The sequence below is a fragment of the Anthonomus grandis genome, chromosome 10 (genome assembly GCF_022605725.1).
Source record: "Anthonomus grandis grandis chromosome 10, icAntGran1.3, whole genome shotgun sequence".
Taxonomy (NCBI): Eukaryota; Metazoa; Arthropoda; class Insecta; order Coleoptera; family Curculionidae; genus Anthonomus; species Anthonomus grandis.
In genome coordinates, this window is record NC_065555.1 from 17,865,838 (window position 1) to 17,891,859 (window position 26,022).

General features: G+C 34.1%; 1 protein-coding gene across 3 annotated transcripts in view; it reads right to left on the minus strand.

Moving 5' to 3' along the window:
- The window catches only part of LOC126741530 (unextended protein), a 175,530-nt gene that overhangs the window by 43,530 nt on the left and 105,978 nt on the right, over positions 1-26,022 (minus strand). For all 3 annotated transcript variants that reach the window (XM_050447982.1, XM_050447983.1, XM_050447984.1), the window contains exon 8: positions 18,102-18,368. In XM_050447982.1, coding sequence (XP_050303939.1) covers positions 18,102-18,368 — 267 coding nt within the window. The remainder of the gene's footprint in view (positions 1-18,101; positions 18,369-26,022) is intronic.

The following is a 26,022-nucleotide window of genomic DNA, read 5'->3' on the forward strand; positions in this document are numbered from 1 at the left end:
ACTGAGTATTACGTTTAACATACAGAAGGTTTTCCAAAATGTACACTGAGGGCAGGGTGAGAATGGCAAGTTGTTTAAAGGCTGCCTTGCAGTCCTCCCTATATGCAAGACCAGCTAGTACCCTTATCACCCTTCTCTGTATACCGAACACACGTTTGGTATCAGATGCATGTCCCCAGGCTAGAATACTATATGACAAGTGTGAATGGAAAACACCAAAGTATGCAGTTCTCAGAACTGCTGCTGAGACCCTATCACTGAGCCCTCTTATTAGATAGGCAGCTTTGTTTAGCTTTAAAGTCAGTTGGTTGATGTGATGACCCCAATGTAAACGTTGGTCTAGTGTGACTCCTAGGAATTTAGCTGTGTCAGCAGACTCCACCTGCCCAAGTTCCCTCATAGAGAAAATGATTTTAAGTGTCTTATCTGAGTTCATGAGAAGCCGATTGCTGCAGAACCAGCTTTCAACTCCTTCCCGCGCCACCAGGGATCCCTCCAGGGAAGCACCCAGAGTGTCAGCCCGAAAGGATACTGTGGTGTCATCGGCAAAGAGAGTAAATTTTGCATATTCACTAATTAGTGGAAGATCATTGATATATATTAAAAAAAGAATGGGTCCCAGAATTGACCCCTGAGGCACACCCATTGTAATATCGCCTATTGCCGACGCCACCCCAGCAAAACTCACAGACTGACACCTGCCCTCAAGGTAAGATTTCATAAGTTGAACGCTTGATGGACTAAAATTATAGGCTTTGAGCTTTCCAAGAAGGATCCCATGGTCGACGCAATCAAAAGCTTTACTCAGGTCGCAGCAAAGAACTGTGTCATATTGAAAATTTTGAAAACCTTCAAGAATATCTGAAACCAAATCCAAGACGCCCAGAACTGTACTTTTGTCTTTACGAAAACCAAATTGACATTTGCTAAATAAGTTGTTTTTTTCAAAGAAGTCCACAATCTGTTCAGCTAGACACCTCTCTAAAATTTTGGACACAATTGGTAAAAGAGATATAGGCCTGTAATTATCTGGTTTATTGCAATCACCCTTCTTAAACAAAGGAATTACAAGTGCCTCCTTTAAAACAGATGGAAAGCATGATTCTTTAAGGCACAGATTGATTAAATTTGTAAGTGGAACAATAATTTCATTTGTAATTGATTTTAATATTTTAACATTTAGACCAAAAATATCCTTACTATTTTTATTTTTGAGGCTGGAGATAATATCACGGACTTTGTTATAGGATACTTCATTGAAAGAAAAAACAATATCATGTTTGGGAATCAATGATATTGGATCAATATTCGAAATTGGCATTCCTGACATGATACCCTGACCTACACCCAAAAAGAAGTTGTTAAAATCATTCGCTGTAAGACTACAATCTCTAACCCTTCCAGTTTTATTGCCACAAGATTTATTTATGACTTGCCACATAGTGCGACCAGGATTACTTGAAGATTGAATGAGTCGGTCATTTGCTTTAATTTTTGCTTCTTTTATTGCTTTGTTGTATTTATTTCTGTACTGAAGAAACACATTTTTATGATATACATCTGTGTATTGTTTACTCACCAACTCAAGAAACCTAAGCCTTTCACGCATCCCTCTAAGCTCGTCACTAAACCAGGAAATATTATTGGATTGATCTGATCTCACAGTAAACTGCTTTATGGGAAAACACTTCAAGCATGTATCCTGTAAAATGTTTAGAAATGTGATAAACTTTTCTTCAACCAATATGTTAGGCTCTGATACAAAATGCCAAGGTGTATCTGAAATAATGTTATGGAAATTAAAAAGCCCATGTTGTGTTACAGGCCGGCATATTTTTTTTGTATGTATTAAACTGCGGGATGTGGGTACTGGATAAGGGTAACTCCAGAAATTAGCTTTTTTGAGCAGTTTCCCTGTGGTCGAACTGAATCTCGCCTAGAGTGACATATTATTACAAATGTCTGTAACAATTTTTGTTTGCGAAATAAAGTCTTTTCTTATTATTATTACATAGTTTTAAAATAACTCTAACCATTCAAAATTATTCCAGTCTTATCTATTGAACTGAATGAAAGTAGTAAAAGTTAGAGGCTGCTGTTCAATAATTTTTTTTAGCAACGTCCGGTGTATCGCAGGGAAGTAGGGACCCTGTCTTGTGTACCCTTTTTACTAATGATTTGCTTAATGCCGTTAATCATTGAAAGAGCCTTCTTTATGCGGATGATTTTACGATCTTTAAACCTGTGACTATAGTAGATGATTGAATAAAATTGCAGCAGGACTTGCAGAGTGTTTCTCAATGATTTTCTTCAAACAAAATGTCACTAACTGTTGACAAATGCTATGTAATGACCTCCACACATAAAGTAAAATTGTTTTTAGATGTAGTGACAGTGCTTCTCAACTTTGAATACATATATCAAATTGGGATTTATTATGAGGAACTAAAGAATTTTTTTTTCCTTTTCGATAACATTAGCTTTACACATTGTGTTTTAGCCACGAAATATTTTCATAAATATCTAATATTAACTCGATTTTTCTTTCTCTCCTTCCTCCTTCTTTCCCTTTTCTTTCTTTCAAATTAAATATATTCCAATTTAGAAACTGACAGATATTATATTCAAAATTTAACAATTTAAACTTCAAATCCAATTTTATAATAAAAAAATCTGCGAGACAAAAAATCCAGAGCTGGTATATTTTATATATTCATTGTTTTTCTAACAATTCTAACTTAATCAAGAATTTTGTTGCTAAATACCTATTCCCTCCAATACCACAGTGGTTGTTCCAGATTTTCGACCAATAAGGGGATGAATTCAGTATTGCATTTTATCAATTTTTAATAATATATATTATTTATTCGAAAATTTATTTTGTTTGATGTAATGTTATTAATCTGCGCTGATCTTTTTCTTGTATAAAAAAAACTACTGTCGACTTATTGCTTGAAATTGTTAAACCATTATCTAAGCAATAGTGTTGCAACCCATAAGATATATAATTTATCTTGCTAATGCAAACGTCATGGGATTTATCACGGACATAAAAAATGAAGATCATCAGCATAATGCCCACATGGGATTTCCCCAACCCAAGTATGATGCAAATCCCTAGTATAAAGATTAAATATTAATGGAGTTAAAACTGAGCCTTGCTGAATGCCGATACTTATTATCCTTGTGCCAATTTTTTCATTATTTTGAATTTTGACATACACATGTCAATTTGAAAATAGATTATTGATTTTATGAATAATTATATCTGACAATTTTAATCAACTTAGTTTTTACCCGAAAACACTACATTATCATATGCATTATTATCAAATGTATATCTATAAAATGTGCGGTTGCAGTTTCATTTTTTCTTAATCCCAACTTTATGTTAGTGACTTTTTTATAGGATCGTTTGTTTAATGACATTGTTTAAACCCTATTTGGTTTCATGGTAAAATATTATAAAAGCCAATATTGATTTATTTATTTAAGTATAAGGCTCCCCTACAGATAGACTAAGCAATCCAATAATATGAAAGTACAAAATATCTTATGAATTTAAATACAAGTAAGCGCTTTGCGAAATATTACATTTTCACCAAACCTAACAAATATACCAAGTAACATAAACCTAACTACCTTATTTAATAATATCTCTTATAAACAATAAAGAAGTATCTATACATATGAATAATGACAATAAGAAAAATAGGACAATATTTATCGTTCCTTGCGAAATTAGGTGGCATTTCTTAAGTATCGCTTAAATAAAGCCATACTAGAGAAAAATAAAACATTATTCAAGTTAGTTTCTTGAAAATTATTAAAACTACAGCCGAATCTGAACAATGGCGTTAGACAAGTATTTTGAAGAATATCTTGAGATGCCCAAGGTCGATCTATTGCGCAAAATATAAGGATTAACGTTGATATGTAAATTTCCCAGACAGAAAAGGCAGTCTATTAAATGGGTGGCTTCATACCATAAAACTTTTAAGTTATCATAGTAAGCAAAAAAATTTCTTTGTCTATTAAAGCAAAAATTTACTATATTTACAAACTTGCGTTGTACCCTTTCGATTTGGTCAATACATTTGTAATACATCGGATTCCAAGCTACTGTTGCATATTCTATAGTAGGTTTAACGAATGCATTGTATAATAATATTAATGATTTTTGATTACTAAAACTCTTTGTAATTGGAGATATAAAACCGAGATTTTTTAGAGCTTTCTGAACAATGAACGTCGAACTTTCTATATGAACATCGAAGAGTATCTGGAATCCAACGTCACACCTAAATCCTTAATAAACTTCTGGATTAATAAATAATTTATTTAAGGTACACTACCTTTCAAAATGTGCAAGATCAGATTGCAAGGCACAAAAATCTGATAGCCTCTTAATTGTTGTAAAAATTTTTAGGTTATCTGCATATGCAAGATATTTACAGATAGAGAAACATTGACCAATGTCGTTTAAAAAGATTGAGAACAAAACCGGTCCCAAATGAGAACCTTGCGGTACTCCTAAAGTTACGGTTGTACAAGAAGACTTTACTCCATTTACGACAACGTACTGAGAGCGATTCGTTAGATAACTGTTAATGAGTTTGAGTAGGGCCCCGTGCACACCGAAATTCTCCAGCCTTACGAAAAGTAAGAATGATGTACCTGAGGCTTTTGATAGCCTTGGAAAAGTCGGTGTACACGGCACAAGTTTCCAGACCCCTTTCCCTACCTTCGCTTATACTCTGAATAAATGGTATTAAGTTGGTAATTACCGATCTTTTTTGGAAAAAGCCATGTTCGTTAACATCAATAGCTTCTTTGACCTTAAAGAATAATTGTTTTAATAGCAAAGATTCAAATAGTTTACTAAAGTGACTAAGTAGGGAAATACGCCTGTAATCCCGTACAGAAGTTTTTTCTCCAAAATACTGGCAAAATTTGGGCCGTTTTCCAAATATTGGGAAAAATGCCGCTGGATAAACATTGATTGTACAAAATATGCAAAGGCTCACACAAGCTAGGACAGGACTTAAAAAAAATGAAGGAAATCGATCTGGGCCAGGTCCCTTTTTAGGATCCACAGATATAAGTGCGGATTTAATTTAATTTTTATCAATATATATGTTAGATTGTGGATTTCAAAAATAACTTTTTTAAAAAAACTTTTATTTCAAATTACAAAAATAAAAACCGACATAGGTTTATCTTACACTAAATACTTAATAATAATGATTATTGAGCTAACAAGCAATGGTTTTTTATACAAACAGAAAATGCTGACTATCATGAGAACAATAAGATAAGGTTCTTTCCACAGTCTTTTTAAACAAACAACAGCTAAGCATAAAAGGTGCTACGTTTGCTTATTCCCGGAAACGCCTACGGATCTGGTTGAGACGGTAAACATGTGGGTTGGCCTTGGTATCGGGTTTCATGGTATATTCTTATCTAACAGCTCCCCTTTTAAAAGAAAAGTTGGTGTTAATCTAAACAGCAACTTTTAAGCAGAACTCTTATTGGTGTTGAGTTCCATTGCTTCTTCTTGGTCTCCTAGGTGGATACTAGGACGTCTTCTTGGGACCATCCTCGAAAGCTGCTCTCTAAATGTCCGTATTCTGGGCTTAGGTTGGAATGGTGGGAAGTCATCATTGTTTGAACTATTCGTCACTATACCAATGGTTGGAGTTCGACGTCTTCGGCATTTGCAAGTAATGTAAAGGACTATGAGCAGAATTATGGATACAATTGTTGTAATGGTGAACCAATTCATGTGTTTTTCGATGAAGGGTTGATTGATTAGTTTGTCAAGCTGTTCGGAATACTGATTGAGATTATGTTCGGCAATGTTCAGGTCATCAACATTTAGTTCACTGATGCGTAATGGTTTCAGTTTCGGCATTTTCGTTTTCTCTGGCAATTGATCACAGCAAGAGTATGGAATCAATATTGGAGATGAGTTTGGCTTCGACGAAGTCTCATTTGTTTCTCGTTCAAGTGAAGCTTGGATCCTCGTACTTCCAACAAACGCACCACAGGTAGTTCCAAGAATTACTATGGTATTGTCCGTGAGAATTTCTGAGACTATACCCTTGTTTTGACACTTAATGGTGATTGGAACTGGACTTGATGTTGTGACTAGCCATGAGTTTTGACGGATAGGCTGCACATGGTAACCCTCTGCATAGAAAATGGAAGGTCTACAGGTTTTAGGCAGTTTTGTATGTTGCCTAAGGAGTTGTGCTTCACAGATTGCATCACTGTCGATGGGGTACGGAAGTACATTAGTACAGATTTTCGTTGCCCTGTCGATATTTTTTACAATGGTCCAAGTTTTGAAATGTAGTGAAAAACAATGAATCAAAATCACGCGCAATATAATTATTCGTAGTTGATATTGTGTGATAAAGACCTGTTCGATTATCTAAGATCGGGATTGGATAAAGGCGATACAGGGTATATACTGAGGGTTCAACAAGAGGTATTCTTAAAACAAATACTATTTTTGTATCAGATTGATAAGCATCTAATTCGATTAAATCTAAGTATTGAGCAATAGTTGAAGTTGAAATTGGCAAAGGTAAGTTGTATTTTTGTAGAGAGTGAGAGATTTCCCCAAGTGAATCCTCTAAATCTGATGGTTTTATTATAGAGCCATGTAATATCTTTAAGCGTGCAAAGGTGACTGCATTTAATGCGTCATTTATAGTGTCTTTAATGAATGTATAGCTTTCCATTAGCGATTCACATAAGTCTAGGATTTTAAATTGTGCACGATAAAAAGCTAGATCATCTGAAAGTGAAGCAATTAAGGTTTCTATTTCGCAAATATTCTGATTAAAGGTTTCTTCATCGATTTTAAGTTTTTGTATGGTAGAATTGAAACTCTTTATAACAGAAGTTGTAACTGAAATTTGTTGTTGCATAAGCCGTTCGATATTTGCCTCATTACTATTGATTTTGTCAATACAGTCATTAAAGTATTGTCCATCTGATGCATCTAAGTTTCCAGTTATTGCTTTCCAAACAGTTCCGATACCGTCGAATATTCCTCGTTTTTCTCTTAAATTAATATCTTTAGTACCGATGATTAATTCTTGATATTTGACGTTTACGTATTTCGAAATTTGCTTAAGAAGACTAGTGTGAGTTTGTATTTCAACAAAAGCTGCCATCATTCGATTAGATTTTTCGATTGACAGGCTGTCTAATAAACCGTTTAGGATGTTATCATTATGCTCAATTGCTTGTTTAAAGGGAAGTAAATCTTGATATACTAAAAGTGTCCATTTGTCGTTTGAAATTTTAATGTTAATTTCTTCATTGAAAAAGAGTCCAACTGTATTATTAATGGGCGTTATTCGGTATTGGCTGCTGGCGATCGAAGTCAATCCCAGTAACCTGCAAGGAAATGATAGGGAGATAAAACCTATTCGAAATATGGTTTCATTCTATCGAAATTAACTTTGGTTGTTTTATTCGTTTCGGGGTTTAATAAATTGGCTGAATTTAAAAGGATTTCAGTTATGACATACGGACCGTTAAATTTGTTTTCTGATTTGGATTTTATTTGTGATTCTCGGACGTAAACCTTATCACCAACGGAGAATTCGGGTTGTTTTTCCGATATACGTTGATCAAATCTTTCTTTTGACTTTTGTTTGGCATGTTCGGTTCTTTGCCTAGCAACTTTATAAAAATAGCTCATTCTATTATTTAGATCGCGGATGTATTTTGAAATAAGGGCTTCTTGATTGTAAAGTGTTTCTGGGGGTCTATTTGATGTATGGCCAAATACAAGCTCATACGGAGTAAAGCCGTGTGTTCTGTTTTTAGTGTTATTGTAACAAATAACAGCATAAGGTAAAATCGAGAAGGGTTGGTCTTCGGGATGTTCGGCCAGATTTACTCTTATCATTTCGCCTAGGGTCGCGTGGAAACGTTCTAAAGAGCCATTCGATTCGGGATGACCTACACTTGAAAATGTTATTTTCGTATCAAAAAGTTGACATAGGTCTTTTAGAAGTGTGTTATCAAATTCTTTGCCAGAATCGCAATGAATTCTTAGGGGCGTACCAAAGTGTTGGAAGTAAACTAAGAGTGTATTTACAATGGTAGAAGCTTTCTTGTCTTGTAAAGGATAAGCTTGAACAAATTTCGTGAGCTCATCGTTAATGGTTAAAGCGTAGTTACGAGTTGGGTATTCAAAAATGTCAATGTTTATTCTTTCGAATGGTGTTCGGGGGGTTTCCGTAATTACTAGAGGTCTACTTAAGTTTTTCCTAACAATTTTGACTTTTTGGCAAATTTCGCACTTTTTTATAAAGTCTTCGATGTTCTTATTCATACCGCGCCAATTGTATTTTTGTCTAATTCTTCGACAAGTTTCGTTAATTCCGCGGTGTAAATTGTTTTTGCCAAGGTGGTATTGTTCTATGATAATAGGTATTTGGTCTTCATCAGGTGTAGTTACAATATTTTGACAAATTTTTAATTTGATTTCTTTGTCGGCAAAAATAAATGACATCATTTCTAGAGAAGGTAGATCTAAATTATTTTCAATGCAATAAACTTCATTTAATTCAAATAAGTCTTGATATTTAAATAAACAATAAAACAAGTGTTGGCTACAAGAATTATTGTCAAATGGTAAAGGGATTATTAAATACTTCCGGTTTTTAACTGATTTACTATTAGCAACATTAATTTTTAATTCTTGGAAATCTAAATATTCTTCAAGAATGTCGTCAATAATTTTAAAATGTAAATCTTCCATTTTGTTTTGCCTAAAGAATGTAACGATATTTTTATTTGATTTGTCTAGTAGTTGGTCATTTGTAACCTCTATTTTAGAATAATCGATTAAAGATCTTGTTTTATAATTATCAACAAATCGATTGTATTCCTCGGTTATGTTTCGATCGTCTTCTTCAGTAAATGAGGGTTGAGGGCTCGGTTCAGGGATAACAGTGTCTTCTTCTAATGCAAAAATGTTTACTTTTTTATGAAAATCTACGCATTCTTTAAGGTGATTTATTTTAATTCGAGAAAGTGCGTCAGCATTTTTATTATATTTACCGGGTTTAAATTCGATTTTAAATGAATATTCCTCGAGTTTGAGGCGCCAACGCGTTAACCTGCTTCCGGGGTCTTGAATGGACCATAACCATGTAATTGGACGATGGTCAGTAACAAGCGTGAATTGTCTGCCGAATAAATACGGTCGAAAATGTTTTACGGCCCAAACTATAGCTAATAACTCACGTTCTATAGTGGAGTATTTAGTTTCTGCGGCACATAAGGTTCTTGATGCGTAAGCGATGGGCATATCTTTCCCGATCGGTCCTTGGGATAAAACGGCTCCGATTGCAAAAGCACTTGCGTCAGTAGTTAAGATGAACGGTTCTTCGAAATTCGGATAAATTAAAAGTGGGTCAGTGGTTAAAGCAGTTTTTAATGTATTAAAAGATTCTTGACATTCTTTACTGAAAATAAAAGGGGTATCTTTTTGAAGAAGGGTTGTTAGGGGCTTCGAGATTTTAGCGAAATTTGAAATAAACCGTCTGTAATAACCTGCTAATCCGAGGAAAGATTTTATGTCTTTTTGATTTTTTGGTTCTGGAAAATTTAAAATACATTCGACTTTTGCCGGATTAGGTTTTACACCGTTTTCTGTTATTAAATGTCCGAGATAGGCTACTTCTTTGCGTAAGAATTCGCACTTATCTGGTTGTATTTTTAGATTGGATTTTCTTAGGCGTTTAAAGACTTCTTGTAGGCGGTTAATGTGCTCGTGGATAGTAGGAGAATAGATTATGATGTCGTCCATGTAGACGAGGCATCTTTCGTTTAAAATTCCCATAAGAATATTATCCATAACTCTCTGAAAAGTTGATGGAGCGTTTTTCAGGCCAAATGGCATTCGAACGAATTCGTAGTGCCCATTTTCTACGGAAAACGCGGTTTTAGAAATATCCTTTGGGTCTATCTCTATTTGATGGAACCCTGACGCTAGGTCTAAAGTAGTGAAATATTGGCATTTACCAAGTTGGTCGAGGAGGTCTGAGATATTAGGTAATGGGTATTTATCATTAACCGTAACTTCGTTTAGTTTACGATAGTCGATAACTACTCGCCACTTTTGCTTGCCTGAAGCGTCAAGTTTTTTAGGAACTACCCAAACCGGGGCTGACCAGGGAGATACGGATGGTCTTATAATATTTTCGTCGAGCATTTTAGAAATTTGTCTTTTAACTTCCTCTTTATGAATATGAGGATATCTGTATGATTTTGTGTAAATGGGTTTGGCGTTATTAGTATCAATCGAGTGTTTAATTTCGTTGGTAAACGTAAGTTGATCACCTTCGATATAGAAAATATCGGAAAATTCTAAACAAAGTTTAGTAATTTCCTCACGTTCTTCTTCGTTAAGGTGGTCAATTCTCAATTGTTCTTTTATTAGTTGCCGTCTATCAACAGGTTCGGCTGACTCATAATAATTAAAATTATTTATCGATTGTAGATCAGGTAGAGGTTCAAAAGATAAATTCGAGAAATCGATTATTTTATCAATTGCGTTAGGGTTAATAATGGTTGTTAAAAATTCGCCCTGTTCGTTTACGTGAATAATAGCATTTGGGATTTTTACTTTTTCTTTTTCTTGACCTAATAAAATTACATCGGTGTTTTTTAAATTGCATTTTAGTTTAAAGACTTTTTCAGTACGGGGTTCTATTGATATTAAATTTTTATTTTTTATTGCTTTATTTTGAAAATGCTGATTAGTTTCAGTATCAACTGTTGGGGTTAGAATTTGAGGTAGATAAGAAGAGTTTTTAGCTAAGTTTGATTTTACTACAGGTTTTTCATCCTCTGGTGTAAATTTATACATAGGAATATCTTTAAAATTTGTCTTAAGTATTTTTGATTTTAAGTCGATAACGCATTCATAGTGTTGTAGAAAATCGAGTCCTAAAATACCATCGAATTCGATATCTAAGTTACAAATATAAACTTTACAAGGATTATCTACATTAAAAGGAATCAAAGTGGATTCTTGGATCAATATTTTTTGATCAGTAATACCTTGTACGACAATATTTTCCGCAAAGCGTTGCTTAAAACCGGCTGCAACATGATCTTTAAAAACTGAAATTCCCGCGCCTGTATCTATGAGTAATTTATATGTTTTGGAAGCATCGTAAATGTAGTAAAGGTTTTTTGAGCTTACGGTGTGTAAATTATTTAAAGAAAGCTTTGTTCGGGATTTTGTTTCGGTTCGTTGATCCGCAATGTTTGGATTTGTGTTGCAATTTGCGACATTGTCTGGTCTGTTTGTTTCTGATCTGGTGGGTGGTTTTGGTTCGATATTAATGGAAAATTTCGATTTGACATTACTAAAGGATTTTGTTGTGTTGCCAAGTTATTATTAGGTTCGTGTTGATTTCCTATTGGTTGTTCAAATGAATTATAATCAATTTGATTAGAAAAATCTTCGACATTTTGATCGTAATAATAGGTTTGACTATTATCGGAATAATAGTTGTACTGCTCGAGGTAGTTATCAGAATAACTATTCTCATCAAAATAATTATTTTCGTCAAAATAGTTATATTGTGAACCGTCATCAAAGTTTATATGATAGGTTCTTTGATAGTTTGGGTTTCTTTGGATGACACTGGGACGATACTGGTTTTGGCTACTTTGTCCAAAATTTGGTCGTGGTTGGGGGTTAGAAGGGTTTTGAAATGAAGGTTGATTTTGTGAATATGGCCTTTGAAAATTATTTGGGTTACTATTTAAATTTGGTGCTGGGTTTCCAAAAATATTAGGTCTGGGGCTTGACTGTATTCTACATTCAATTGAAGTATGGCCAATTCTTCCGCATTTAAAACATTTTATACTAGGATTTTGCGGGCGTCTTAAGGTAGTGTTTGGTCTGGATGATGGATGTGGTTGTATGGGTCTATTTTGTTTTTGGTTTTCAAAATAGGACAATTGCAATTCTCGCCTAATTCTAGCTTGAGCTTCAAGTAAATTGTTGGGATTACTTGCACGTACTATGTGACCAATACGTGGGTCTAAACCAGTTAATAGTGTATTTAGAGCCATCGAGTCTATTAAATTCGTTTGCGCTATTTTTTGAGGTGCGGTTAAATTTTGTTTTTGCACGGCAGAGTGCATTTTAGAGTTAAGGGTTTGAAGCCTATTAAAGAATATTAACGGGGATTCATTTGGTAATTGTTTTAATCTTTGCAAATCTTGGATTAAAGAAGAGAGGTCCCGACTATCACCAAAATGTAAACTTAATAATTGCTTAACTTCTAAATATGATAATAAATTTCTAGAATTAATAAGTTGTGCGGCTTTTCCTTTTAATTTATTTTTTATGTGAATAACTAAAAGATCGCGTTGTTCACCGACTGCCATGTTGTAAGCACAATCGCACGCATGTAAAAATGAGCCTAAAAATATTGCATCACCATCAAATTCAGGAATTAGAGAAAAAATTTCAGATAGTTTATAAGTTTCAAGGTGAATATCGTGAGCTGACGTATTCGCTTGTCGATTATTTTGTTCAGTTTGTTCAATTTCATTTGTGGTAGACATTGTAATATTTTAAATACTTTTTTCGAAATACGAAATTAGAAAATCGAACAGTATAAAAATAATAAAGTAAAATGTGTATAAAATATTAAAATACACAAAAACAAAAATATAAACGAATGATTCAATGCTTTTACTTACAAAAGAATCTTCTTAACCATTGTCTTGTTCTCTGCTTGTTGGATACCAGGGGCTTCACCAGGTGTTCCTTCCGTACCCTTGTTGCTGAGTGAGGACGCTGGATTACCTTAGGGTGCTAGTGGTTCTTACTGTAGCTAATATTACTCGCGAATTTGGATCAACCTGTTTTCGCGGTGTATTAACTATCCGTTCCGACTGCGCCAATGTTAGATTGTGGATTTCAAAAATAACTTTTTTAAAAAAACTTTTATTTCAAATTACAAAAATAAAAACCGACATAGGTTTATCTTACACTAAATACTTAATAATAATGATTATTGAGCTAACAAGCAATGGTTTTTTATACAAACAGAAAATGCTGACTATCATGAGAACAATAAGATAAGGTTCTTTCCACAGTCTTTTTAAACAAACAACAGCTAAGCATAAAAGGTGCTACGTTTGCTTATTCCCGGAAACGCCTACGGATCTGGTTGAGACGGTAAACATGTGGGTTGGCCTTGGTATCGGGTTTCATGGTATATTCTTATCTAACATATATAATAACTACAAAACATTCTTGACATTGAGTAGGCTTAAAGTTGGTGTATCAGAAGGTTCAAATACTCCACTAAAATACTTAGAAAAAAGTTCACTAATGTCAACACAATTCGAAGCTTCCTGATCATTAAATTTCATTTTTATTGGTAAGCTTTTAGTTTTTTTTTTATGTTGCGAAAAAATTACCACAAATATTTAACGTCTTTGACAATGTTTATTTCTGTTTTATAAATATAATCTTTGTAATCATTGCGTATATTAATCTTTACTGTTTTGCGTAAATGTGAAAAGTTGTCGTAATCAGATTGTCTTCGGTACAGTTTCCACATTTTATGTGCCTTTAATTTACTTTTAATTAGGTTGATTGTGTATTTAGAAAACCATAGAGGGTAGTGTCCCTTATTAATCTTAATTCTAGGGATGTGGTTAATAACAATGTTATCTAAAACTGTATAAAAACATTCAAGGTTAATATTTACATCTTTAGATGAAAATAATTTGTCCCAATGAGTAGAAATAATAATTTCATTCAAAGCGTCGTAATTGGCATTATTAAATTTTAACTTTATATATGAATTACCAACAATGTTTTTTTCCGATATTAAATTAACGATTATTTCCAAAGACATGTGATGGCTATCTTCAGGCACAAATGGATCCATACTTTTATTTACAATAATTTTTGTAGAATTAGACATACTAAGATTCAGAATTTTATCACGAGCATTAAAGACGTGATTAAGTTGCGTTAGATTATTGAAGTAAAAAGCATCAGAAAATGCTTTGCGGGAAGGATCAGTGGCGTTGATAGGCAATAAATTCTTAACATTCGGTTTTTGTGACCATATTAAATCAGTGCTTATAATATTTTCTAGTTTAGATAAAAAGTTTAGATAGTTTTACTGCATGAGGTGGAATATAAACAGTGCATAAAAAAAATTTCTGCCCTCCACTAAAGTAACACTCACGCACTCACCCATATGTCTTCGATTATTGTGTTAGAATTACACCACTTAGAGACAAGTTCGGTGTGGTATACGTCACGAATCGCCAATAAGACACCACCACCATCACTTTTACCACTAATGTTAGCGTTCCTATCAAGTCTAAAAACGTTATAGTTGTTAGTAAACAGCTCGGAGTCCAAAACGTTAGGATTTGACCAAGACTCCGTTATCGAGATATAGACAAGTGCAGGCAGACTGATAAAAATTTACTGTCTTTGTCCTAAGGCCTCTGGTGTTTTGGTAGTAAACAAAAAATTATGGAGACGAAGTCATTAAAAAAAAATTGAGAGTGGTCTCAAGAAATTACAAAAATACAAGCCAGCAAAATTTGAAGGACGAATTTTTACAAAATTCCCTAGCTTTCTTGAGAAGTTGCTTATAGTAGGGTGACAGGTGTTCGTTGACAAATATTTTTGGGCCATGCTCAAATCCTAAGTCTGTTATGTGTCAAAAATCAATAAAATCCTAAGTGTTACTCCCAATGAAAGAACCTTACTCCTTTACGAGAGTAAGGACGTTTTCCTGTTTCTTCTCAGGGATGTCACATAGTGATGTAAATGAAGGAACGTTCCCTTCGTGCTATGGCGAATATTCGCGCACGTTCGCGCCCGATAAATCGTTCGTGCGCGCAAGATAGATCGTTCTCTCGTGCACGAACGTTCGCTAGAGAATTTTCAGCACGATTCCGTATTCGGCGCGCTTTATTTACAAAAACTACTGTCGGCGTCGGCAACAGCATCAATCACAAAGAGAAAGCGGCGCCGGCGCCGACAGCGGCGGTTCCCCGAATATTACGGCCAGCCTCTTTTGTAGCAACGTCGACTGTAGTTTTTGCATGTTATTTATGCATTTTTTGTTCATTTTGTGTTGCGTTTAACAAAACGAGAGTTCAGAGACTGATGAGTCCGATGACGAAGAGAGCGGGGCCTACAGTGTTCACGATTTCGATTCCAATAGTAGCATCGGGCCAGAAAGTTTCGATGGGCTTCACTCTCTCGATCTTGATATTGATCCACAATAAATTAGAGTACCTGAGTTAGGTTAAAACTGTATTTTTGGTTTATTGCAGATTGCAGTTTATTTTTTTATATAAGGCTTTTTTTCGAGTTACTTTTTACTTCTTACATAATAAAACGTTTCTCATGTTATTTTCATGTTACTTTACCTACTTTGTATTTGTATTCACATAGCATAGCACACAAACTATGCTCAGTTTTTAAGAATATAATATCAAACCAGATCGGTAACATAAATTCTTGTATATTCTTTAAAAACCCCTTTAGATATAATATTTGGTTATTTATGATGAATATTCTTATTCTATCCGGATTTATGAATATTATGATGTTAAGGTTTTTATAAAGTTAGAACAATAATTCAGTGTCGGTATTTTACAAAGCATTAGGAGAATATTGAGCATTTTTCTAGGCATTTTGAGAATTTTGAGCATTTTGAGAAAAAATCATGAAAAATAAGTTTTTGAATACTTTACCACATCCCAAACATAAATTCTCAGGTTTTTTTCGTTTATGCTTGTTTATTCTCGTTTATGCTCGTTCGTGCTCAGGTAACATTCTTTTAAATTACGTGCTCGAGAATTTTACATCACTAATGCCACATAATTCAACATTATATTTATGACGCATTAATGCTGCATTATGCTGCATTAATGAAATTTGGGACCTCAAAGACATACACTCCTTACGCTGTTCGATCAATGCGTACTGCATGTTTCCTACATTCTTAGATAGAATATTTACTTTCTCAATTTGGACTGTGAAATCGTCTATTTTCCTACTAAAAAAGTTTAGCGAGTCCGTAAATCCCGACTGAGCTGATTTTAAAGCCGCTACATCAGACATAATATTCTAATCTACAATAAAATCTGATGCAATTAAAACTCTGTGTACGACCATTAAGAAGATGCAAACAAAGTGTTTGCGGTATTTATATACGAGGTCTGGATATTAAATAACGAGACTGGTTACGAAAAAGGGTTTTATTATAAAAATTATTATCCATTCGAATGCTCCCCTTCAATATAGTCCCCTCCCCTCGCCACACATCTTTCCATACGTTTTTTCCATTGATCGAAGCAGTGCTGAATGTGGTGCAGTGGTGATCGAAGTCTTCTTTGGTGAGGGCCTTTAGGAGCTCTGCCGTTTTTTGCTTTACCGCTTCCATCGACTCAAATCGGGTCCCGTTCAAAGCAGATTTTATCTTTTCTATCGGAAACAAAAAATAGTCGCACGAGGCGAAATCTGGCGAATACGGCGCGTGTTCGAGCACTGGAGTGCGCTTACCGGCCAAATACTGCTTCACAGATAGCGCGTTATGGGCAGGTGCGTTGTCTTGGTGCAAAATCCACGAGTTGTTTTTCTACAACTCGGGCCGTTTCTTACGAACTCGTTCTCGCAGTGTTGCCAAAACTGACAAATAGTAAGTCTGGTTGACAGTCTGACCCTCTGGAACCCATTCAGTCATCACGATACCGTTAATGTCGAAAAAAACGATCAACATTGCCTTGAATTTGGATTTGGACATCCTTGCTTTTTTTATTCTGGGCGATTCAGGCATCTTCCAATGCATCGATTGCCACTTGGTTTCACATCGTATATTGAAAAAGCCACGTTTCGTCGCAGTAATAATGTTTTTCATCGATCCGGGATCTGAGCAGACCTGTTGACGCAAGAGCTTTTGATCAGGAATCAGGTTTTTTGGCACCAACTTCGCACAGACTTTTGTCATGTGTAATTCCCCGTGTAAAATTTTTCTAACCGTTTCTTTATCGGCGTTTACAGCCTCGGCAATCATCCGGGTGCTCATTCGACGATCTGCACGCACAATTTGGTTGATTTTGGTCACTGTTTCCGGAGTTGAGGTCACTGTTTCAACTCCGGAAACAGTGACCTGTCTGTTGTCTGACCTGACTGTTTCCGGAGTTGAAACAGTGACAGGGCGACCTGAGCGCTGGTCAACTTCAGTGCTATCTCGGCCCTCACTAAAGCGCTTACACCACTCAAAAACACGCGCACGAGAGAGAGAATTTTCCCCATAGGCCTCTTGCAACAATTTATAGCACTCAGTCGGAGTTTTTTTCAATTTACCGAGAAATTTAAGTTTGATGCGTTGCTCTTTTTTTTCGTCACACATGATTTTCGGCACGAGAAAAAAAACACGTTCGTTTCAAACCGCTACTGCACGAATACTATAATAATGACGAAAACGTGTTTTGGTACGTGCATAGACAAGATATCTAGATACCCAACGCACTACTCGTTTTTTTTCCCCACCCGTCTAGGGCGCCCTCTAGGCACGCAGTCTCGTTATTTAATAGCCAGACCTCGTATAAGAGAAAATAAACCCTATCCCTGCTTAATATATTATCATTCAATTTCAACTAGTTTTAAGTTTCAAACACTTGTTCAAAAAAGATTAAATCAGGCTGTATTATTTATTTCCTACATCATTAATAAATATAATGACTGTTATTTGATAGAATTGATAAATATAAAAGTTCCTAATATCAATCTGAGGTTAAGAATGTGTGGAGATTTTTGTGTCAGTTTTTCTCCCTTTATTTTAACGCTAAAAACTTGGAACACTAACATTGCAACATGGTTTGGATATTTCTATCATCTGTTATCTAAAATTTTGTAAATTAAAAAACAGATTTTATTTAGTATGAATTATGAATGTATGAATTTTCAAATCTTGAATAAATAAATAAAATAAAGGTTTAAGGCTCTAATTAAACTGAAATCGCTTATTGTAAAAGACTTATATTGGTCTTACCTATACCAACGGTTTGCACCAACGCCTGCGTGCCAAAGTAGGTAAACGGTCCGCCCTCGAACACGAGATTTTCCTGTCCAACGGTTACCTCGACTCGGCCCTCCAGAATTATCACGAAATAGTCCACCGCTTTTCCTTGGCTATAAATCACGGTCACCGGATCGGTGCGCCACTCTTTGTTTTTCTTAATGTGGCATACGATGTCTTGTTTTAGTAGACGCTTAAGGATCGTTTCGGAGATCACGTTTACTTGGAACGGTTCGACACCTAAAAAGGAAATTATTAACATGAGACGTTAAAAATTAGAGAATGGCTTAGCCCACAAAAAATCAAAATTTAGATAAATGAGGGAAATAATTGCCGAAGATTCCCAAAGACGAAGAAGTTTGTATGTCTAGATGTCGGCACAATATCTACTTTAATGTGTTACATTACTATTCCCGCTTTAAATATTATACTGGACTATCGTCGGTTAGGCCACTGTTGTGTTAAGATTATCATTTATTTACATGTTATTTACGTTACACATTTATTTGCGTTTAGGTTAAGATGTGCTTGTTATCGCTAGATAGTATTAACTAAACTAAAACTAAAACTAGTATTTTTATGTAAAAAATAAGTGTTTTAAGTAGGCATTCAAGGTAAGCCTTTTATTACGTAATTTATAATGGGTTCATTATTATTTCTTTAAATGCCTACTTCTGCTTAAAGTAACAATTTGGGTTTAGTTAGGTTACAGGTAACATTTAGGTAACAGGGTAAATAAAACTACCGAAACGACAAAATTTTAGGGTATTTATATATATTAGCATTCGTCAAGTAATGATGCAGATTCTGACCTGCAAAGCCAAGTCGAATATGACAGGATGGATCTAGGTTTGGTACGAAAAAAGGTAAGAAAATGAATACCTACGAATGAAAGAAAATTGGAAATCAAATACCAATCAAGTTTTGACTTGCAGTCGTTATATACAGTGCTTTTCTTTAATGTCCCCCCTCCTTATTTTTTGAACGGATCAATTCAAAATATTGAAACTTAAGGTAGTGCAATTGATGAATAAATACTATGTTTTAAAGCAAAATTGACAGATGAAAATTTCAAGATGGCTCCTGGGCGCCATGGTGGTCTCGTCATCATTTTGAAGCTCCTGACGAGTACTTTATAACACTAGAATATAAATTCAATATCTTTACCTACTACAAAATGGTGGTACATCTAATAATTATCTGAATATATTAACATTTAACTTGATATATCGAATAAATACATTACAATACGAGGTCAATTCGATGCTGGAAATGGTTGCCTTGAACTCCTTGACACAAGAACAGTCGGTCCAAAATTTCACACAGAACATTTTCAAATACACTAGCATCGATATTTCTACAAATATTCGTTATTGTCTGTCGTAAATCCAATACTGAAGCAGGTTCAGTTTTTATTAGTTTTCGTACACCTTTTGCTTCAAATAGCTTCATAAAAAAAGTCTAGAGGTCAAATCTGGCGAGCGAGCTGGCCATTCCACAGGTCCTCGACAGCCAATCCAACGACCTGGGGAAATTGTTATCTAAATAGTTCCGGACTTGTCTGGAGTAGTGTGGTGGAGCTCCATCTTGCTGGAATCGATATCCATATCGAATTCATTAGGATTCGTTTCGGCAATTTCGGTGATTAATTGTAAAATTTTGTTCGATGAATAGAGGCCCCACAATATGGTTTCCCAATATCCCTGCCCAAACGTTTATTTTTTCTGGATATTGAGTATGAGTTTCCCGGAAGACGAGAGGTTTTCTTTTTATTTACCGTTGAGAAAAAATGTACATTCATCACCAAAACAAATATTATGGAGATAGACAGGATGCCGTGCAATCGTTTCGGATCGAATACGGATGGTACTTATTCCTTTTCAAAAATCTCCATGCAGTAGAAGGACAAACCTCATGTTCACTAGCGACGGAGGTTGATTGTTGGGGATTAACTATCATCTCACCAATTATTTGAACGTGCTTTTCTTCAGAAATGGACATTGAAGTTTACATTACCAGTAATTGTAAATTTAGATACGAGTTCCCGTAAATATTTTCTACAAATATGACGGAAAACGGAATTAATAATTCGGAAAACGATCGTTGACAAACCTTTCGGTTTCGTGAAAGTTACGCGTCGCACCGTAAATAAAAATGGCTTCGATTTTTTGTTCCAATGGACGAGAAGTGGCCATTTTAAACTACTACCACTAAAACCGAAAACTAAATGAGAATATTTTAACTGCACATTGATATTTTTGTCACTGTCAACAAAAAAAAACCAAAACAAACTTTTATCGAAATTATCGCTGTCGCTTTGGATACGGCAGAGAATAACAATTATTTGTAGAGATATGCATGTAAGTGTTTTGGTATTCAGGTAATTATTAAATGTATCACCATTTTGTAGTAGGTAAAGATTTTGAATTTATATTCTAGGGTTATAAAGTACTCGTCAGGAGCTTCCAAGTGATGTGCCACAAGACCACCCTTTCCATTTAATTTTTTTTCCAAATGGCGCCCAGCAGCCATCTTGAAATTTTCATCTATCAATTTTGCTTTAAAACATAGTATTCAATTATCAATTGCATTACCTCAACTTTCAATATTTTGAATTGATCCGTTCAAAAAATAAAGAGAGGGAAATAAAAAGGGGGAGGGACATTAACGAAAGCCACTGTATATCTGGACAAGTGGTTGTTAAAATTTAAAAAAATAGGGTATACTCAGAAAATGAATGATAAGAGTTTATAAATTATAAAATGAAAATCGAAGTGATACGAAAGTCTGCAAGAATTTTTTAAGCAAGTTTTGCAGATTTCTGATGACAGATTATCAAGGGTTCTGCTAAAAGTAAGAGGGAATTCCTCCAATAGATCAACGAGGCAGACATGCCTCTGCGGAAAACGCCTGATCCAAAGGTTCAAGAAGTTAAGGACTATAGAAAAAATGTATGTCTTCCAATCATATTATTCCAGAGGTAACAGTGGCCAAAGAAAATATTTGGCTCCCTCTTTAAGTATACAGATATTATACAATCTATATAAAAAACTTCAGTCGGCAATCATGTATTTAGAAATATTTTCAATACTCACTTTAACCTTCATTTTCATGCTCTGATAGCTGTCGCAAAAATGACGAATTAAATAATAAACTTAAAATTAGAGGTGATGAAGAAAAAAAGAACTTGGAAGCACAAAAAGAGCCGAATCTTTGAAAAGCGGAGTTAGCGTGAAATGAAAACTGATGGAGAAGCATCGGTAAAAGAAAATGATTGAAAACAGTTGCTAAAAATAGCATTTGACTTGAAGACTTTGCTCACTCCAGTACTGTCCATAGGAATAACATACTATAAGCGTCAACTATGGACATATTGTTTTAAAGTTAGCTTATCAGAAAATTAATAATAAAGTGTTTTTCTTTATTTTATGAGTTCATGATTTAGTTGCTAAGACTGGTTATGTAAGTCTGGAATTAATCGGTTGCTTCTAGAGGGCCTCAAGAGATTGGTTCTTGCCTTATCCACTGTTGCAAATATTTTGTGTCAGACAGCAAACTTATCATGAATAGCTTATGATCAATGTGGCGGCCAAAATCGCAACATTAAGATGACCCTAATTTGGGCTTCATGACAAGTTCAACGAAATTCTCTATTCCTGAAATAAATCACAAGTTTTTAGTGTCAGGCCACTTATATCTTCCTTGTGATCAGGATTTCGGTACAGTAAAAAACGAAAAAAAAAAGTTTCATAAAGATGTATTTATACCGCAGCACTGGATGACTTTAATTAAATCTGCACGGAAACGAAACCCATTTCAGATAGTTTAAATGACAAAAACATTTTTTTTTCCACCAAGAAACTGGAGGATGCTATTACTAATAGAAAAATTACTCCAGATGGTTCTAAGATGAAATGGACGAAAATGCAATTGATTAACTTTTCGAATGACACTAAACACCAATTTGACTTTAAGTATTCAAACTCAAAGATTGTCCCATTTAACAAAGTGTAGAAAAACGTAATCCTTGTGCACCAGTTAAAAATGTGGAGCTTAGGAGCCCAATAGAAAAAAAGCAAAAAGCACATCTTATTGAACTTCTTCCATACGTTCCACCTATTTTTCATGATTTTTACAATTATTTAAAGACTTCTGCCATATACAGCCATTGACGAACTGGGGGACGAAAAACTAAATAATTACGATGATTAGATAAGAAACCTTGAATTTTGTTTGTGTACTCCTTACGTATTGAAAAATTGCTTAAATAAAAATATGTTATGAAAATATACTCACTTATACTAAAATTTGCCTGTTTTTATGATTTCATCAGAATTGTAAAATAATAGGTCCAAAAATCTAGTTGCACTTATAAAATCACATAGTGGCCTAACCCACATCAAAATCATCTTTTTGCTAAAATATTAATAAATTGGCTTTACTGTTATAGTAACAAACTTAATAAAACACTTTCAATAAAAACTCGTATCAGAACTTTACACACATTTTTACAAAAACCGCCATTGAAAAAAGTACCAATTTGTATGCTTAGATTACTCACCTATTCTATTTTGGGGTTAGGCCCCTATGATCCTTAACCCCCAATATATTCTTAGCTATTCGTTGAACAATTTTTTATGTGATTCATTGGTCCTCTCAAATTTTAACTATGGCGACTTTAAATACTCCGTTTTTTGGAGCGATTTCGATAAATAGACAATACAAAAAGTACAGAAAACACTCTGTCGATTAATATATGGTATCTGTTATTGATATTACCAAGAAAAATGTAAGATCTAACTGGCTCAATATGAAAAACCGGAGAACACTATATCTCTTACATTTTGTGTGTAAGCTTTTCAATTCCACTAACACCTCGAATAATCTTAAAAACAAATCTCTGCCAAGGACAAGCCTTCATAGAAAGAATATTAGAAACAAAAATAAATTCTTAATCCCTTTATTTAAAAATATCTATCTAAAAAAGATCTTTTTCATATAATGGAATCACCCTATACAAGGTGTCTACTAAAAAACCGCCAAACTTTAAGAGGTGATTATACAGGTCATTTGCAACAAAAAAGTCGTATACAATTTTTTCGGAAAGTTGTTAGTTCTTCTGGTATTTAACATTTTTTGATTTTATCAAATTTCTTTGTTTTTTCATATAAACAAGAATATCTCCGTTATTCTTACCACCACATAAAATTTAGATATACCATCTGAAAGAGAATTAAATTTGCTATAAGATGGGTATATTTAAGTTTTTCAGTAATTTTTTATACCGGGTGTCATCAGAAGTTAAATGTAACATTTGGGAAATGTGCAAAATTAGTGGTATGTTCTTCGTTGTCGTTTTTCTAAAATTTGGTAAATAGGGACATTTAGGGACGTTTTTTTTCATCAAAAACTACTGCATTTAATATGCTTTTCAATGATATACTTACTTTTGTGATAGCTATTTGTTTTCACAGTAATATCATGGGCAAATGAAAGACCACAAAAATTGAAAATTTTCAAATTTTATATTTCTTGATTGACTAAAATTAAAAAATCAAAATTTTATCCCTCTTGTTCAATACATTTAATGCATCTTCTTCTGACACTATCAACAACCCGTTCAAGTTCAACGCGTTTTTGTCGCATTTCATTGCAACACACACTAATTCGATTAATTAGTTCGTCTCGAGTATTAATGTTAATACTATAAACATTAGATTTTAATGTACCCTAGACATAAAAGTCAAGGGGCGTAAGGTCAGGGCTTCTGGGCGGCCATCTTACCGGACCGTATCTTCCGATCCATTTCTCCCCAAAGCATTTATTCAAGGAATTTTGCACAATTCTGCCATTATGGGCTGGGCATCCGTCCATTTGAAACCAAAGTTCCTGTCTAGCGGCCAAGGGGATTTCTTCCAGAAAGTCAACAAGGTCATTATTTAATAAATTTGAAAACTCATTGGAATTGAGCCGATCAGAAAGTATTACAGGCCCGAAAACGCGACCTCTCATTAATCCTATCCATACGTTGACCCTTATCTCATGCTGAAAATGTGAAACAACAGTCACATGGGGGTTTTCTGTATGCCATATATGGTTATTTCTTAAATTCATTATTCCGGCTCTGGTAAATGTTGCATCATCTATCCAACATATTTGATCTGTTCGCCACTCTTGCAACTTATTGAAATATCACCTACATAATTGCATCCTCACCATCCACTGGCAATAAATCCTGGACTTTTTTCAAATGAAACGGATGCAAATTATTATTTTTAAGAACTCTATGTACAGTGGAATGGTGAATGTAGCACCAATGCGGCGAGTACTTCTAGATCTATCTTCTGTAACAGCTCTCATAATCGCAGGTTCTTGTCTCCAGCGTTGACCATTTTGACCACCTTCTCTAATCCGCAAACCTCGAAAGGAACCAGTTTCCCCACAGCGTCTAAACACTTCTGTAAATGTACTTCTATGGGGTTGCCGTCTATTAGGAAATATTCAATGTTTGTGAAACTAGGCATTATTTTTTAAGCACGTTTAAATCAAATTACTTATTTAACTACTTTAAATCGAAGTGAAAACTTACTGACAGTTCTTGTCAAATTGTAAATATCTATGCTTTTGTTTTAAAATCAAGTAATACATGGTTTGTGAATTTTCTTCTTTTGCGGATTCATTGCCATTTACAAAAGAAGGAAAACCTGTTTTTTTTCTTAAAGAATGAATATCGCAATATGTTATTTGTTTACGGCTTCTCTAATGGAAATTTGTGGAGTTGTTGTGTTAGGGAAGATAGATCTACAAGTACTCACCGCATTGGTGCTCAAAAGATCAAGAAATATAAAATTTGAAAATTTTTGTGGTTTTCTTTTTTTTGCCCATGATATTGCTGTGAAAACAAATAGCTTTCACAAAAGTAAGTATATCATTGGAAAGTATATCAAATGCAGTAGTTTTTGCTAAAAAAAAACATGTCCCTATTTACCAGATATTCTTGTTTATATGAAAAAAGACAAAGAAATTTGATAAAATCAAAAAATGTTAAATACCAGAAGAACTAACAACTTTTCTAAAAAATGTTATACTACTTTTTTGTTGCTAATGACTTGTATAATCACCTCTTAGAGTTTGGCGGTTTTTATAGTAGACACCCTGTATAATTTTGATGCCTGACAATTTTAAAACATTTAATATCAATAAATTTAAATATAATATGCGATTGGTTTTTATTTGATCATTACTACTGGATAAAGCTGTTAAATTTCTTTCTTTTGTCTTACATAATATATCGTGAAGTAAATAATTCTGTAAATAGTTTTTTCCTACTCTAGATATGTGCATACATTTAAGCAGCTGTTTGCTAATAAATCGAATAATAATAATATATGGCTTTTACTTTAGATGGATTAGGTAGGAAGTCTAGTCATACCGCTAGACTTTGCCTTCCTTATATCCTTGTAGAAATGTATTTATGATATTCACACAAATATAAATTATTAAATTTGTTTACTAAATAAAAGATGTTTATTATTATTGCATTATTAATATTTTTAGATCAAAGGTTCATCAGTTGGACCACTTTGTCAGGTTATTCTAAGGTTTAGATGATCTTTTATATGGAAATTTTTTGGTATCATTCATTACTAAGTACCATTGTTGGATATCAATCCAAGATTGATTAATATTAAATATTTTTATTTTTTTTTTATTTTTCGGAATGTTTAAATTGGGAAATCATAGGATGGTTCTTTAATAATTACCCATTTTATTTAAAATATTTATATAATAATATATTGTTCCATAATTGTTTTGTGTGCTTGTAACCTTACTGACCTTGCGGATGCAGGACAAATGCATTACCAAAAATTGGAAGGAAGTACGCGCATTAGTA